Here is a 14,000-nt window from a genome sequence, read left to right as displayed (position 1 = left end):
GACATGGGACACGGGGACATGGGGACAGGGAGGTGGGGACATTGGGAAGGGGACAGGGAGGTGGAGACACAGGGAAGGGGACAGGGAGGTGGAGACGGGGACCTGGGGACATCGGGAAGGGGAACAGGGACATTGGGAAGGGGACAAGGACATGGGGACGGGGACATCGGGGACAGATCAGGGACACGGGGAAAGGGACAGGGACATGGGGACAAGGAGGTGGGGACACGGGGACAGGGGGAAAGGGAACAGGGACACGGGGCCAGCGGGGGACGTCTGGGGCCAGCAGGGGACACCTGGGGACAGGGGGGGACACATCGGGGACAGGAGGGGACACATCGGGGACAGGAGGGGACACGTCGGGGACACGCTGGGGACGCGGGGCACACTTGAAGAGGACGGCGAGGCGCTTTAGGGTGGCGGCGGCGCTGTACAGCTCCTCCTCGTCCAGGGACTGCGCCTGCGGGGGGGGACAGCGGGGTTGGGGACAGCCGGGGACATCCCGCGGGGCTGGGGACACCCCGTTACCCCCCCACCCCCTTACCCCAAACCCACCCCTAATCCCCCCCAAACCCCCTGTAACCCCCCCAAATCGCCTACAACCCCCCCGGACCCGCAGCAGGCGGTGGCAGCGCTCCCCCAGCAGCTCCCCCATGCCCCCATCCCCACCCCATAACCCCAAACCCACCTCAAATCCCCCCCAAACCCCCAACTGCCTCCCAAATCCCCCCCAAATCCCCTACAAATCCCCACAAATCCCCCCCAAACTCCCTATAATCCCCCCCAAACACCCCCAAATCCCCCCCAAACCTCCTATAATCCCCCCTAATCCCCCCAAACCCCCTATAATCCCCCCAAATCCCCCCAAACCCCCTACAAATCCCCCCTAATCCCCCCCAAATCCCCCAAACCCCCTATAATCCCCGCTAATCCACCCCAAACCCCCTACAAATCCCCCCTAATCCCCCCCAAATCCCCTATAATCCCCCCCCAAATCCCCCCTAACCCCCTACAAATCCCCCCTAACCCCCTACAGTCCCCCCTAATCCCCCCCAAACCCCCTATAATCCCCCTAATCCCCCCAAATCCCCTATAGTCCCCCCTAATCCCCCCAAACCCCCTACAAATCCCCCCAATCCCCACCCAAACCCCCTACAAATCCCCCATAATCCCTCCCAAATCCCCTATAATCCCCCCCAAATCCCCCCAAACCCCCTATAATCTCCCCTAATGCCCCCGAATCCCCCCCAAACCCCCTATAATCCCCCTAATCCCTCCCAAATCCCCCCCCAATCCCCACCAATTCCCCTCCAAACCCCCTATAATCCCCCCTAATCCCCCCCAAATCCCCTATAATCCCCCTATAGTCCCCCCTAATCCCCCCCAAATCCCCAAAACCCCCTATAGTCCCCCCTAATCCCCCCCAAATCCCCCCAAATCCCCTATAATCCCCCCTAATTCCCCCCAAATCCCCCCCAAACCCCCTACAATCCCCCCCTAATCCCCTCCAAATCCCCCCCAAACCCCCTACAATCCCCCCTAATCCCCCCCAAATCCCCCCCAAATCCCCCCCAAATCCCCTACAATCCCCCCTAATCCCCCCCAAATCCCCCCCAAACCCCCTACAATCCCCCCTAATCCCCCCAAATCCCCCTAATCCCCCCAAATCCCCCCTAATCCCCCCAAATCCCCCCCAAACCCCCTACAATCCCCCCTAATCCCCCCCAAATCCCCCCCAAATCCCCTACAATCCCCCCTAATCCCCCCAATCCCCCCGTACCTGCAGCAGGCGGTGGCAGCGCTCCCCCAGCAGGTCCCCGAGGAGGCTCCACGCCAGCTCCCCGCGGCCCCGCAGCGGCAGCCGGGGGTCGCAGAAGGTCCCCAGGACGCGGGCGGCCGCCTCCAGGACCCCCGGCCCCGTGTGCTTCAGCACCAGCTCCTGCAGCTGCGCCAGCGCCTGCTCCAGGGGCTGGGGGGGGGATATGGGGTTGGGGACACGGGGACCCCAAATGGTGAGGGGACACGGGGACCCTATGGGGAATGGGTGACCCTAGAAGGATTAGGGACACGGGGACCCCAAATGGTGAGGGAACACGGGGACCCTATGGGGAATGGGTGACCCTAGAAGGATTGGGGACACGGGGACCCCAAAGGGTGAGGGGACACGGGGACCCCGAAGGGTGAGGCGACACGGGGACCCTATAAGGAATGGATGACCCTATAAGGATTGGGGACACGGGGACCCCAAATGGTGAGGGGACACGGGGACCCCAAAGGGCAAGGGGACACGGTGACCCTATGGGGAATGGGTGACCCTAGAAGGACTGGGGACACGGGGACCCCAAATGGTGAGGGGACACGGGGACCCTATGGGGAATGGGTGACCCTAGAAGGATTGGGGCCAGGTGACCCTATAGGGACTGGGGACATGGTGACCCTATAGGATTGGGGCTGGGTGACCCTATAAGGACCGGGGGACCCTATAAGAACTGTGTGACCCTATCAGGACCGTGTGACCCTATAGGGTTGGGACCGTGTGACCCTATAGGGTTGGGACCGTGTGACCCTATAAGGACCGCATGACCTTATAGGATTGGGGACAGGGTGACCCTACAGGATTTGGGCTGGGTGACCCTACAGGATTGGGGCCAGGTGACCCTATAAGGACCGCGTGACCCTATAAGGACTGCGTGACCCTATAGGATTGGGGCCGGGTGACCCTATAAGGACCAGGTGACCCTATAGGAATGCGGACAGGGTGACCCTATAGGATTGGGGCTGGGTGACCCTATAAGGACCGGGTGACCCTAGAAGGACTGCGTGACCCTATAAGGACCGCGTGACCCTATAAGGCCCCTATAAGGCCGCCCCTGCCCTCACCCTCTCCAGCCGCGCCGTGCAGTAGATGCTGAGCTCGAAGCAGCCCAGCACCTCCAGCAGCGGCGTCACCTTCTCCTCGTCCGCCGAAAACTGTTGGGGGCGGGGGGGACACACGGGGTGGGGGGGGTCACCCGGGTGTCACCCTCACCCCCCCCCCCAAAAAAATGTCCCCAAGGTCCCCCCCGGGGTCCCCTCACCTTGGCCAGCAGCCGGGGCAGGATCGGGGCCAGGCAGAGGCAGAGCCGGGAGCGCTGCTCCGCCACCGCCCGCTTCTGCCGGGGGGACAGCTGGGGGGGGGCACAGGTGACAGTCACCCCCCACCCCCCCGGGGGACAATGACACCCCCCGGGGGACGCTGACACCCCCCCAGGTGACAGTGACCCCCCCCAGGGGACAGTGACCCCCCCCCCAGGTGACAACGACACCCCCAAGATGACAATACTTCCCCCCCCCAGGGTGACACTGAGACACCCCCCCCCCCTGTGACCCCCCCCCCGGTGACAGTGACCCCCCCCAAGGTGACAATAACCCCCCCCGGGTGACAATGACCCCCCCCAAGTGACAATGACCCCCCCCCAGGTGACAATGACCCCCCCCGGTGACAATGACCCCCTTCCCCAGTGACAATGGCCCCCCCAAGTGACAATGACCCCCCCCCCCAGTGACAATAACCCCCCCCCCAGGTGACAATGACCCCCCCCCAGGTGACAATGACCCCCCCCCAGGTGACAGTGCCCCCCCCCAGGTGACAACGTCACCCCCCGGTACCTTGCGGGTGGGTCCCCGTCCCACCGGAGGCCCCCCCCCGGCCGCCCGCTTGGCGCTGGCCGCCAGGATCTCCACCAGGGCCTTCTCCTGCTGGTCGTTGAGCGCTGGGGGGGGGGGAACTGGGATGGACTGGGAGGGACTGGGAGGGGGCTGGGGGGGCTGGGAGGGGGTTGGGGGGGGAACTGGGAGGGACTGGGAGGGGGCTGAGGGAGCTGGGGGGGACTGGGAGGGGGCTGGGGGGGCTGGGAGGGGGTTGGGGGGGGAATGGGAGGGGGTTGGGGGGGGAACTGGGAGGGACTGGGAGGGACTGGGAGGGGGCTGGGGGTGTTGGGAGGGGGTTGGGAGGGGACTGGGATGGACTGGGAGGGACTGGGAGGGGGCTGGGGGTGTTGGGAGGGGGTTGGGAGGGGACTGGGATGGACTGGGAGGGAGCTGGGGGGGCTGGGGGGAGGCTGGGAGCGGACTGGGAGGGGGTTGGGGGGGGACTGGGATGGACTGGAGGGACTGGGAGGGGGCTGAGGGAGCTGGGGGGGACTGGGAGGGGGCTGGGGGTGTTGGAAGGGGGTTTGGAGGGGACTGGGATGGACTGGGATGGACTGGGAGGGGGCTGGGGGTGTTGGGAGGGGGTTGGGAGGGGACTGGGATGGACTGGGATGGACTGGAAGGGGCCTGGGGGTGTTGGGAGGGGGTTGGGAGGGGACTGGGATGGACTGGGATGGACTGGGATGGACTGGAAGGGGGCTGGGGGGGCTGGGAGGGGGTTGGGGGGGGACTGGGATGGACTGGGATGGACTGGGATGGACTGGGAGGGGGCTCGGGGGGGCTGGGGGGGGACTGGGGGGAGTTGGGGGGGGAAGTGGGATGGGCTGGGAGGGACTGGGAGGGGGCTGGGGGGGGCTGGGGGGGAACTGGGATGGACTGGGAGGGACTGGGAGGGGATTGGGGGGGTTCCCAGTGCCTCCCAGTGCCCTCCCAGTGCCCCCCAGTCCAATCCCAGTTCCCCTCAGTGTCTCCCAGTGCCTCCCAGTCCCCTCCCAGTGAACCCAGGTGCCCTCCCAGTTATCCCCAGTTCCTTCCAGTACTCCCCAGTGCCCCCCAGTGCCTCCCAGTGCCCCCTGGAGCTCTCCTAGTCCCCTCCCAGTGCCTCCCAGTCCCCTCCCAGTGCCCCCTAGCGCCCTTCCAGTCCCTCCCAGTCCCTCCCAGTGCCCCCGAGTCCCTCCCAGTGCCCCCTGGCGCCCTCCCAGTCCCCTCCCAGTGCCCCCCAGTTGCCCACCCTCCCCGGGGGCCTCCTCCAGCAGCAGCCCCCCGCCAGCCATGTCCATCCCAGTGCCCTCCCAGTGCCCCCCAGTCCCATCCCAGTGTCCCCTGCTGCCCTCCCAGTGCCCTCCCAGTTATCCCCAGTTCCTCCCAGTCCCATCCCAGTACTCCACAGTGCCCCCCAGTGCCTCCCAGTTCCCTCCCAGTGTCCCCCAGTGCCCTCTAGCGCCCTTCCAGTCCCTCCCAGTGCCCCCCAGTCCCTCCCAGTGCCCCCTGGCGCCCTCCCAATCCCCTCCCAGTCCCCTCCCAGTGCCCCCCAGTTGCCCACCCTCCCCGGGGGCCTCCTCCAGCAGCAGCCCCCCCCAGACATGTCCATCCCAGTGCCCTCCCAGTGCCCCCCAGTCCCATCCCAGTCCCCCCCAGTCCCTCCCAGTGCCCCCTGGCATGCTCCCAGTGCCTTCCCAGTTATTCCCAGTGCCCTCCAGTCCCATCCCGGTACTCCCCAGTGCCCCCCAGTGCCATCCCAGTGCCCCGTGGCACCATCTGAGTGCCCCCTAGCGCCCTTCCAGTCCCTCCCAGTCCCATCCCAGTCCCTCCCAGCGCCCCCCAGTCCCTCCCAGTGCCCCCCTGGCACCCTCCCAGTGCCTCCCAGTGCCCCCCAGTTGCCCACCCTCCCCGGGGGCCTCCTCCAGCAGCAGCCCCCCGGCCGTGTCCCAGTCCCGCAGCCGGGCCCCGGCGCAGTCCCAGAGGCTGTCCACGAGGTACGGGGCATGCTGGTGGAGCTGGGGACAGGGACAGCGCTGTCACCTGGGGTCCCTTGGGTGTCACCAGAGGTCCCCTGGGTGTCCCCTGCGTGTCCCTTGGGGTCCCCTGGGTGTCACTTGGGGTCCCTAGGGTGTCTGTCCCCTGGGTTTCCCCTGGGTTTCTCCTAGGTGTCCCCTGGGTGTCACCTGGGGTCACGTAGGGCGACCTGGGGTCCCTTGGGTGTCCCCGAGGTGTTCCCTGGGTGTCCCCTGGGGTCCCTTGGGTGTCACCAGAGGTCCCTTGGGTGTCCCCTGGCTGTCCCTGGGTCTCCCTTGGGGTCCCCTGGGTGTCACCTGGTGTCACCCAGGGTCCCTTGGGTGTCCCCGAGGTGTTCCCTGGGTGTCCCTTGATGTCCCCTGGGGTCCCCTGGGTGTCACTTGGGGTCCCTAGGGTGTCCCCTGGGTGACCCCTGGATATTCCCTGGATGTCCCTGGGGTGTCCCGTGGGTTTCCCCTAGGTGTCCCTTGGGTGTCACTTGGTGTCCCCTGGGGTCACCCAGGGCCACCTGGGGTCCCTTGGGTGTCACCTGGGGTCAGCTGGGGGTCCCTTGGGTGTCCCCTAGGTGTCCCCCGGGTGCCCCCCGGGATGACCTGGGGTCCCTTGGGTGTCACACGGGGTCCCTGGGTATCCCCAGGTGTCCCATGGGTTTCCCCTAGGCGTCCCCTGGTGTCCCTTGGGTGTCACCTGGTGTCTTCTGGGATCCCCTGAGTGTCCCTGGGCTGTCCCCTGGGTGCGCCTGGCTGTCCCCAGCTGTCCCCTGGGTGCCCCTGGCTGTCCCCTGTGTGTTCCCAGGTGTCCCCTGGATGTCCCCTGGTGTCCCCGGGGTGTCCCCGGGGTGTCCCCTGGGTGTCCCCTGGGTGTCCCTGAATGTCTCCGGGGTGTCCCCTGGGTGTCCCCTGACTGTCCTCAGGTGTCCCTGGGGTGTCCCCAGGTGTCCCCTGGGTATCTCCTCGATGTCCCCGGGTGTCCCTGAAGTCACCTAGGGTGCCCTGGGTGTCCCTGGGTGTCCCCTGGGTGCCCCTGACTGTCCCCGGGGTGTCCCCTGGTGTCCCCTGGTGTCCCCGGGGTGTCCCCAGGGTGTCCCCTGGGTGTCCCCTGGGTGTCCCCCGGTGTCACCTCGCTCCCGATGAAGAAGGCCAGCAGCAGGCGGAAGAAGGTCCGGTTGTCCCCGGTGCCGGGGGACGGCTCGGTGTCACCCTCGTTCCGCGGGGACAGCAGGCTGGGGACAAGGACACGGGGGTGACAATGGGGAGGGGGACATCGGGGGGGATGGGGACATGGGGTGGGGACAGGGGGACACAAAGGGACACGGGGGTGGGACACCGGGGTCCTGTGGGGACAGGGACGGGGCCGGGGACACAAAGGGACACGGGATGGGGACAGAGAGGTCCCGTGGGGACAGGGACAGGTCTGGGGACAGAGAGGGACACAGGACGGGGACAAGGCAGGGCCGGGTGCCACCGTCCCCACGGGGACGTCCCCAGCTGCCACCAAGCTCCGGCAGCCCGGTGGCGGCACCGACTGGGGACGATACCCGGGGGGACAAAGCCCGGGGGTGGCACCGGGAGGGGAAAAAGACCCGGGGGGTGACACCGGGAGGGGACAGGGGACACGGGAGGTGGCCCGGCCTCACCTGCGGTAGAGGAAGAGGCCGGCGGCGGAGGCGAGGGCGCGGCGGGTGCAGAAGACGGCCGGGTAGACGCGGTGGCAGTCGGCCTCCGTCAGCGCCTCAGCCACCGTGCTGCGGGCGGTGACACGGGGACACCGCTGGCCGCTGTCACCTGTCCCCGAGCCGTGTGTCCCCCCCTCCCCGCCCCTTGTCCCCGTGTCCGTGTCCTTCCCGGCCTCGTCTCACCCGTTTTTGTGTCCCCTCGGCCCTTCGTTCCCTCCAACCCCATCCCATGTCCCCAATGTCCCCGATGTCCCCCTTGTCCCCAAAGTCCCCCTTGTCCCCAGTGTCCCCAACGTCCCCAGTGTCCCCCCCCATCCCTCCCTGGCCTCATCTCCCCCATTTTGTGTCCCCTCGTCCCTTTGTCCCCTCCAAGCCCATCCCGTGTCCCCCTGTCCCTTTGTCCCCCTTGTCCCCAATGTCCCCCTGTCCCCAATGTCCCCCCTGTCCCCAATGTCCCCCTTGTCCCCAACATCCTCAGTGTCCCCCTTGTCCCCCTTGTCCCCAATGCCCCCCTTGTCCCCAATGTCCCCAATGTCCCCCCGTCCCCAATGCCCCCCTTGTCCCCAGTGTCCCCATACCCCCTCTGTCCCCCCGTCCCCAATGCCCCCCTTGTCCCCAACGTCCCCAATGTCCCCCTTGTCCCCAGTGTCCCCCCCCCGTGTCCCCAACGTCCCCAAACTCACTCCAGCATCACCGTCAGCAGCTTCACCACCTCCACGGCCACCTCGGGCTCCTTGTCCAGTACCATGGCCACCAAGCGGGCCTGGGGGGGGGGGGGGGAGGACACGGGGACCCGTTGTCACCCGCTGGGGACCTCGGCAGGGGGGTGACGGGGTTGAGGACACGGGGAGGGGACAGCGTCACCTTGAAGCGGCTGGTGAAGAGCTCCATGTGCGCGGCCGTGTCCTGGCGGGCGTAGAGCCCCTGCAGCGCCCGCACGCAGCGCAGCCGCACCTCCCCCTGCTGCGGGGCCGAGTGTCCCCAAGGGTCCCCAAGTGTCCCCTCCCAGCCCCAAGTGTCCCCAAGGGTCCCCTCCCGGCCCCAAAGGTCCCCAAGGGTCCCCTCTCCCAGCCCCAAGTGTCCCCAAGTGTCCCCTATCCTGGCCCCAAAGGTCCCCAGCCGTCCCCTCCTGGCCCCAGTGGTCCCCAGGTGGCTCCTCTCCTGACCCCAAGTGTCCCCACGGGTCCCCAAGTGTCCCCTCCCAGCCCCAAAGGTCCCCAGCTGTCCCCTCTCCTGGCCCCAAATGTCCCCAAGTGTCCCCCATCCTGCTCCCAAAGGTCCCCAGCCGTCCCCTCCTGGCCCCAGTGGTCCCCAAGTGTCTCCTGTCCTGACCCCAAGTGTCCCCAAGTGTCCCCTCCTGGCCCGAAGTGTCCCTCCCTGGGTGTCCCCAAGGCAACCCCACGTCCCCGAGGTGTCCCCCAAGGTGTCCCTGTGTCCCCATGTCCCCGAGGTGTCCCCACCTTGTCGTGCAGGGTCCAGCCGAGGTACTTGAGGTGCCCGTCGGTGAGGAAGGAGGCCGGGAAGCTGCACATCCACGTCCCCAGCTCCTCCATGCACAGCGCGCGGATGTCGGGCACCACGTCCCTGGGGGGGGGGGACACCGCTGTGGGGACATCGCCACGGGGACACCGCCACGGGGACACCGCCATGGGGACATCGCCACGGGGACACCGCCGGCCCCCATGGCTCCGGCCCCGCCACGCTCGGGGTCCCCAAGGCCACCACAGGGACCCCCCGTCCCGGTGACAACATCCTGGTCCCAGTCCCCAACCCCTCCTGGTGACGTTCTCCAAGGAGAACCCAACTTGGTTCCGTCCCAGTTCCAAACTGGTCCCAGTCCCCAACCCCTCCTGGTGATGTTCTTCACGAAGAACCCAACTTGGTTCCGTCCCAGTTCCAAACTGGTCCCAGTCCCCAACCCCCATTGGTGACATTCTCCAAGAAGAACCCAACTTGGTTCCGTCCCAGTTCCAAACTGGTCCCAGTCCCCAACCCCTCCTGGTGATGTTCTTCACGAAGAACCCAACTTGGTTCCGTCCCAGTTCCAAACTGGTCCCAGTCCCCAACCCCCATTGGTGACATTCTCCAAGAAGAACCCAACTTGGTTCCGTCCCAGTTCCAAACTGGTCCCAGTCCCCAACCCCTCCTGGTGACATTCTCCAACAAGAACCCTTCCTGGTTCCTATCCCAACTCCAAACTGGTCCCAGTCCCCAACTGGGCTCTCCCCAGTGGCTCCAGTCCCTAACCATGCTGCTCCCAGTTCCATCCAGTGCCACCCAGTGCCACCCCACACCAACCCAGCACCACCCAGTGCCATCCAGTGGCACCCAGTGCACCCCAGCACCACCCAGTGCCCCCCAGCACGCCCCCACCTGTATCGGTGCACGAAGACGCCCTTGAAGATGGCGTTCATCATGGCCTCGATCTCCTCCTGCTGGTCCTGGAGCTGGCCGGCACCCACGGGTGTCACCGGGGCGCCCCGCGCCCACGTCCCCGCTGCGTCCCCGAATGTCACCCACCTCCCGCAGCGTCTCCTGCAGCGACTCCAGCTTGCCGGGGGCTCTCCGGCGGGGGGGCTTGGCCCTCTCGGCCTCGTAGAGCCTCCGGGTGCTGTCGCGGCGTTGGCTCAGCCACAGCGCCACCTCCACCAGCGCCGTCATCAGCTTCATGGCTGGGGACAGCGGGACGGTGGCAGTACGGTGGTGGGGACGCCCGGCAGGTGACAATTTTTTTGGGGGGGGGCGTCACCTACCTGCCAAGGTGGCCGTGTGGCGGAAGGCGCGCACCTGGGAGTCGGCGAGGCTGGTGAGCAGCGCGGTGAGGCCGCCGAGGAGGAAGCCGTCGTAGAGGACGGAGTGGCGGCACCGCAGGGCCACCGCCACCACCGCCGCCCCGAATGACCCTCGGAAACGGCGCCACGGCCCCCCGGAGAGGGAGAGCGGGTAGTCGGCGGAGTCCTGCGGGGGGGGGGGACACAAGGGGACAGAATGGAGACACAAAGGGACAACGTGGTGGGGACGCAAAGGGACAAAACGAGGGGGACATAAAGGGTCAAAATGGGGATGCAGAGGGACAACGTAGAGGGAACATAAAGGGACAACATGGAGGGAACATAAAGGGACAAAATGGGGACACAAGGGGACAAAATGGGGGGATGGAAAGGGACAAAATGGGGACACAAAGGGACAAAATGGAGACACGAAGGGACAAAACGGGGGTTGGAAAGGGGTTAAATTGGGGATGGAAAGGGATAACATGGAGGGAATGTAAAGGGACAAAATGGGCACACAAAGGGACAAAATGAGGGGACACAAAGAGACAACATAGGCGAATGGAAAGGGACAAAATGGGGGGACTGGAAGGGACAAAATGGGGACACAAAGACAAAATGGGGACACAAGGGGACAAAATGGAGAGAATGTGAAGGGACAAAATGGGGACACAAAGGGACAAAATGGGGGGCAGAAAGGGACAAAACGGGAGCAGAAAGGGACAACATGGAAAGGACGTAAAGGGACAAAATGGGGACACAAGGGGACAAAACAGGGGGGATGCAAAAGGACAAAATGAGGGAACACAAGGGGACAAAATGGGGGGATTGGAAGGGACAAAATGGGGGGGTTGGAAGGGACAAAATGGGGACACAAAGGAACAAAACGGGGCCAAAAAGGAACAAAATGGGAGATTGGAACGGACAAAATGGGGACACAAAGGGACAAAACGGGGGGGCAGAAAGGGACTAAACGGGGGCAGAAAGGGACAACATGGAATGGACATAAAGGGACAAAATGGGGACACAAGGGGACAAAATGGGGGGATGCAAAAGGACAAAATGAGGGGACACAAAGGGACAAAATGGGGGGGCAGAAAGGGACAAAATGGGGGGGCAGAAAGGGACAACATGGAATGGACATAAAGGGACAAAATGGGGACAAAATGGGGGGATGCAAAAGGACAAAATGAGGGGACACAAAGGGACAAAATGAGGGGGCAGAAAGGGACAAAATGGGGGGACATAAAGGGACAAAATGGGGGGGGGATGCAAAATGACAAAATGAGGGAACACAAAGGGACAAAACGTTGGGTCACACAGATGACAAAGTGGCAGGATCACACACGTGACAAAGTGGCGGGGACGCAAGGGGACAAGATGGCGGCGTCACACAGGTGACAAGATGGCCGCCTCACAGAAGTGACAAAATGGAGGCAATGCAAAAAAATAAAGTATCGAGAACAAAAGGGACAAAATGCTGGGGTCACAAAGGTGACAAAATGGTGGGGACGCAAAGGGACAAAGTGGCGGGGACGCAAGGGGACAAGATGGCGGCGTCACACAGGTGACAAGATGGCCGCCTCACAGAGGTGACAAAATGGCGGCGATGGAAAAAAATGTTGGGGACACAGGGACAAAATGTGGGGTCACAAAAATAACAAAATGTTGGGATCACATAGGTAACAAAATGGCAGGGACGCAAGGGGACAAAATGGCAGCGTCACACAGGTGACAAGACGGCTGCCTCACAGAAGTGACAAAATGGAGGCAATGCAAAAAAATAAAGTATTGAGAACAAAAGGGACAAAATGCTGGGGTCACAAAGGTGACAAAATGGTGGGGACGCAAAGGGACAAAGTGGCGGGGATGCAAGGGGACAAGATGGCGGCGTCACACCGGTGACAAGATGGCCGCCTCACAGAGGTGACAAAATGGCGGCGTCCCCGCACCACCACCACATCCCCCGTTACCTCATCGAAGCTCTCGGTCAGCCGCCGGATGATCTCGGTGTTCTGCAGCTCCCGCAGCATGGCCAGCGTCACCGTGCCTGCCGGGAGGGGACGTGCTGGGTGACAGGGACATCCCCCAGGGTGGTGGCAGGGGGACGGGGTGCGGGGCGGCCGCACCTCGGCAGCCGCAGGAGCGGATGATGAAGTTGACGAGCTCCAGGAAGGCCGGCTCCCGGTCCCGCTTGTAGCCCTCCAGCCACTCGTCCACCACCACCTGGAGGCGCGGTGACGCGTGGTGACGCATGGTGGCACGCGGTGGCCCCACATCAGGGCAAATGGCCCCCCCATGTCCCCTTCCCAAGGTGGACGTGTCCCCGTGTCCCTTCGGGAGCTGGCTTTGGTCCCGTGCCTCTTTGTCCCGTGTCCCCGTGTCCCCTTTCTCCCCGTGTGTCTCCGTGTCCCCCCACATATCCCCGTGTCCCCCCATGTCCCCCCGTGTCCCCCCCGCATCCCCGTGTCACCTCGATGGCCACCCCGCCATTCCTGACGGCCTGGAAGAGGACGTTCTGCTCCGGGCTGCTCCCATCCTCGCTGGGCTCCCTCCGGGAATGTTTGGGGACCTGTGGAGGTGACAACGGGGTGACAAGGGGGACACGGCTTTGGGGGGGGGGGGGAACAGGGGACACATACGGGGCAGGGTCTGGGCCCCCCCTGCGCCCCCCGCTTGGGCCGCAGGGTGGTCTCGAAGTCACTCCCGGAGTCGTCGTCGTCATTGTCAATTCTGCTGAGGATCCTGTAGGGACAGTGGGGACAGCGGGGGGGGGGGCGGCTGTTGTCACCTCCCCCCCCCAAATCCTCTCCCCCCCCCCCCCCAAAAAAAACAAAACTCACGTGCTGGGGGGGCTGTCCTGGGGACGAGCTGGGCGCCACGAGGACATGGTGACAGCGGGGCCTGGGAGGGACACAGGCCGGGGGAGGCGTGAGGAGGGCCCCCCCCCAGATCCCGCAGAATGGGGACGTGGGGGGGGGCGGCGAATACCCCCCAGGAGTCGGGGGGGGGGGGGGCCGAGCCCCCAGACACTCCCTAGGGTTACATGGGGGGGGGGTCCCAAGGCCCCCCAGGGTCACACTGTGGGGGTCCCAAGACCCCAAAGGCCCCCTGGGGTTACATGGGGGGGTCCCAAGGCCCCCAACTGTCACATGGGGGGGGTCCCAAAGCCCCCCAGGGTCACACTGGGGGGGTCCCAAGACCCCACACACCTCCCTGGCTTAAATGGGGGGGGTTCCCAAAGCCCCTCAAGTCACATGGGGGGGTCCCAAGGCCCCTCTCAGCCCCCCCGGGGCCATTTAGGCGGGGGTCCCAAGGCTCTCAACCACCCCCGGGGGTCACATGGGGGAGGGGGGGCAAAGCCCCCCAAAGCCCCCCCGGAATCATTTCGGGGGGGCCCCAAGGCCCCACCTCACTCCCAAACAACGTGTGGGGGTGGTCTCAAGACCCCTCAAAGCCCCCCCGAGGCCATTTGGGGGGGGGTTCCCGAGCAATGGGGGGGGGGCCCAGGCCCCTCAAAGCCCCCCCGGGGTCACGTGAGGGGGGTCCCAAGCCCCCCGAGGTCACGTAGGGGGGGGTGCTCTCCCCTCCTGGCCCCCCCGCCTGCCTCGCCTCGCGCCGCCGCGCTGCCGTCCGGCCCTGCACGTGCGCTCGGCCTGCAGCGCGCAGGCACACTGAGAGGGGCGGGGGCGGGGCCAGGGGAGGGGGGCGGGGCCTGCGGGGGCGGTGGGCGGGGCCTGCGGGGCTGTGGGCGGGGCCTGCGGGGCCTATCGGGGGGCCCCTATGGCCTGGGGTCCCTATGGGGCCCTATGGTGGGGTCCCTGTGGCCCCCTATAGCCGGGTGCCTA

The 14,000-nt window shown here is 65.7% G+C and overlaps 1 protein-coding gene across 1 annotated transcript; it reads right to left on the bottom strand.

Annotated features, from left to right (window-relative positions):
• Positions 1-54: 54 nt before the first annotated feature.
• On the bottom strand, positions 55-13,994 carry LOC308186787 (cohesin subunit SA-3-like; the record flags this gene model as incomplete). Its single annotated transcript, XM_080608957.1, has 20 exons — positions 13,760-13,994; positions 12,996-13,056; positions 12,795-12,897; positions 12,626-12,724; positions 12,282-12,378; positions 12,126-12,202; positions 10,135-10,339; positions 9,902-10,053; positions 9,755-9,828; positions 8,842-8,965; positions 8,246-8,344; positions 8,065-8,144; positions 7,343-7,450; positions 6,826-6,928; positions 5,576-5,687; positions 3,649-3,752; positions 3,078-3,167; positions 2,881-2,970; positions 1,781-1,969; positions 55-460 (listed from the first exon to the last, which is right to left on the bottom strand). Coding segments are annotated over exons 2-20 (2,359 nt in total), but the record flags the coding sequence as incomplete, so codon positions are not given.
• Between the last annotated feature and the right edge of the window lie 6 nt (positions 13,995-14,000).

Source organism: Anser brachyrhynchus (assembly GCF_964034855.1).
Source record: "Anser brachyrhynchus genome assembly, contig: SCAFFOLD_719, whole genome shotgun sequence".
Classification (NCBI taxonomy): Eukaryota; Metazoa; Chordata; class Aves; order Anseriformes; family Anatidae; genus Anser; species Anser brachyrhynchus.
This window is presented reverse-complemented; position numbering and strand designations above follow the sequence as displayed.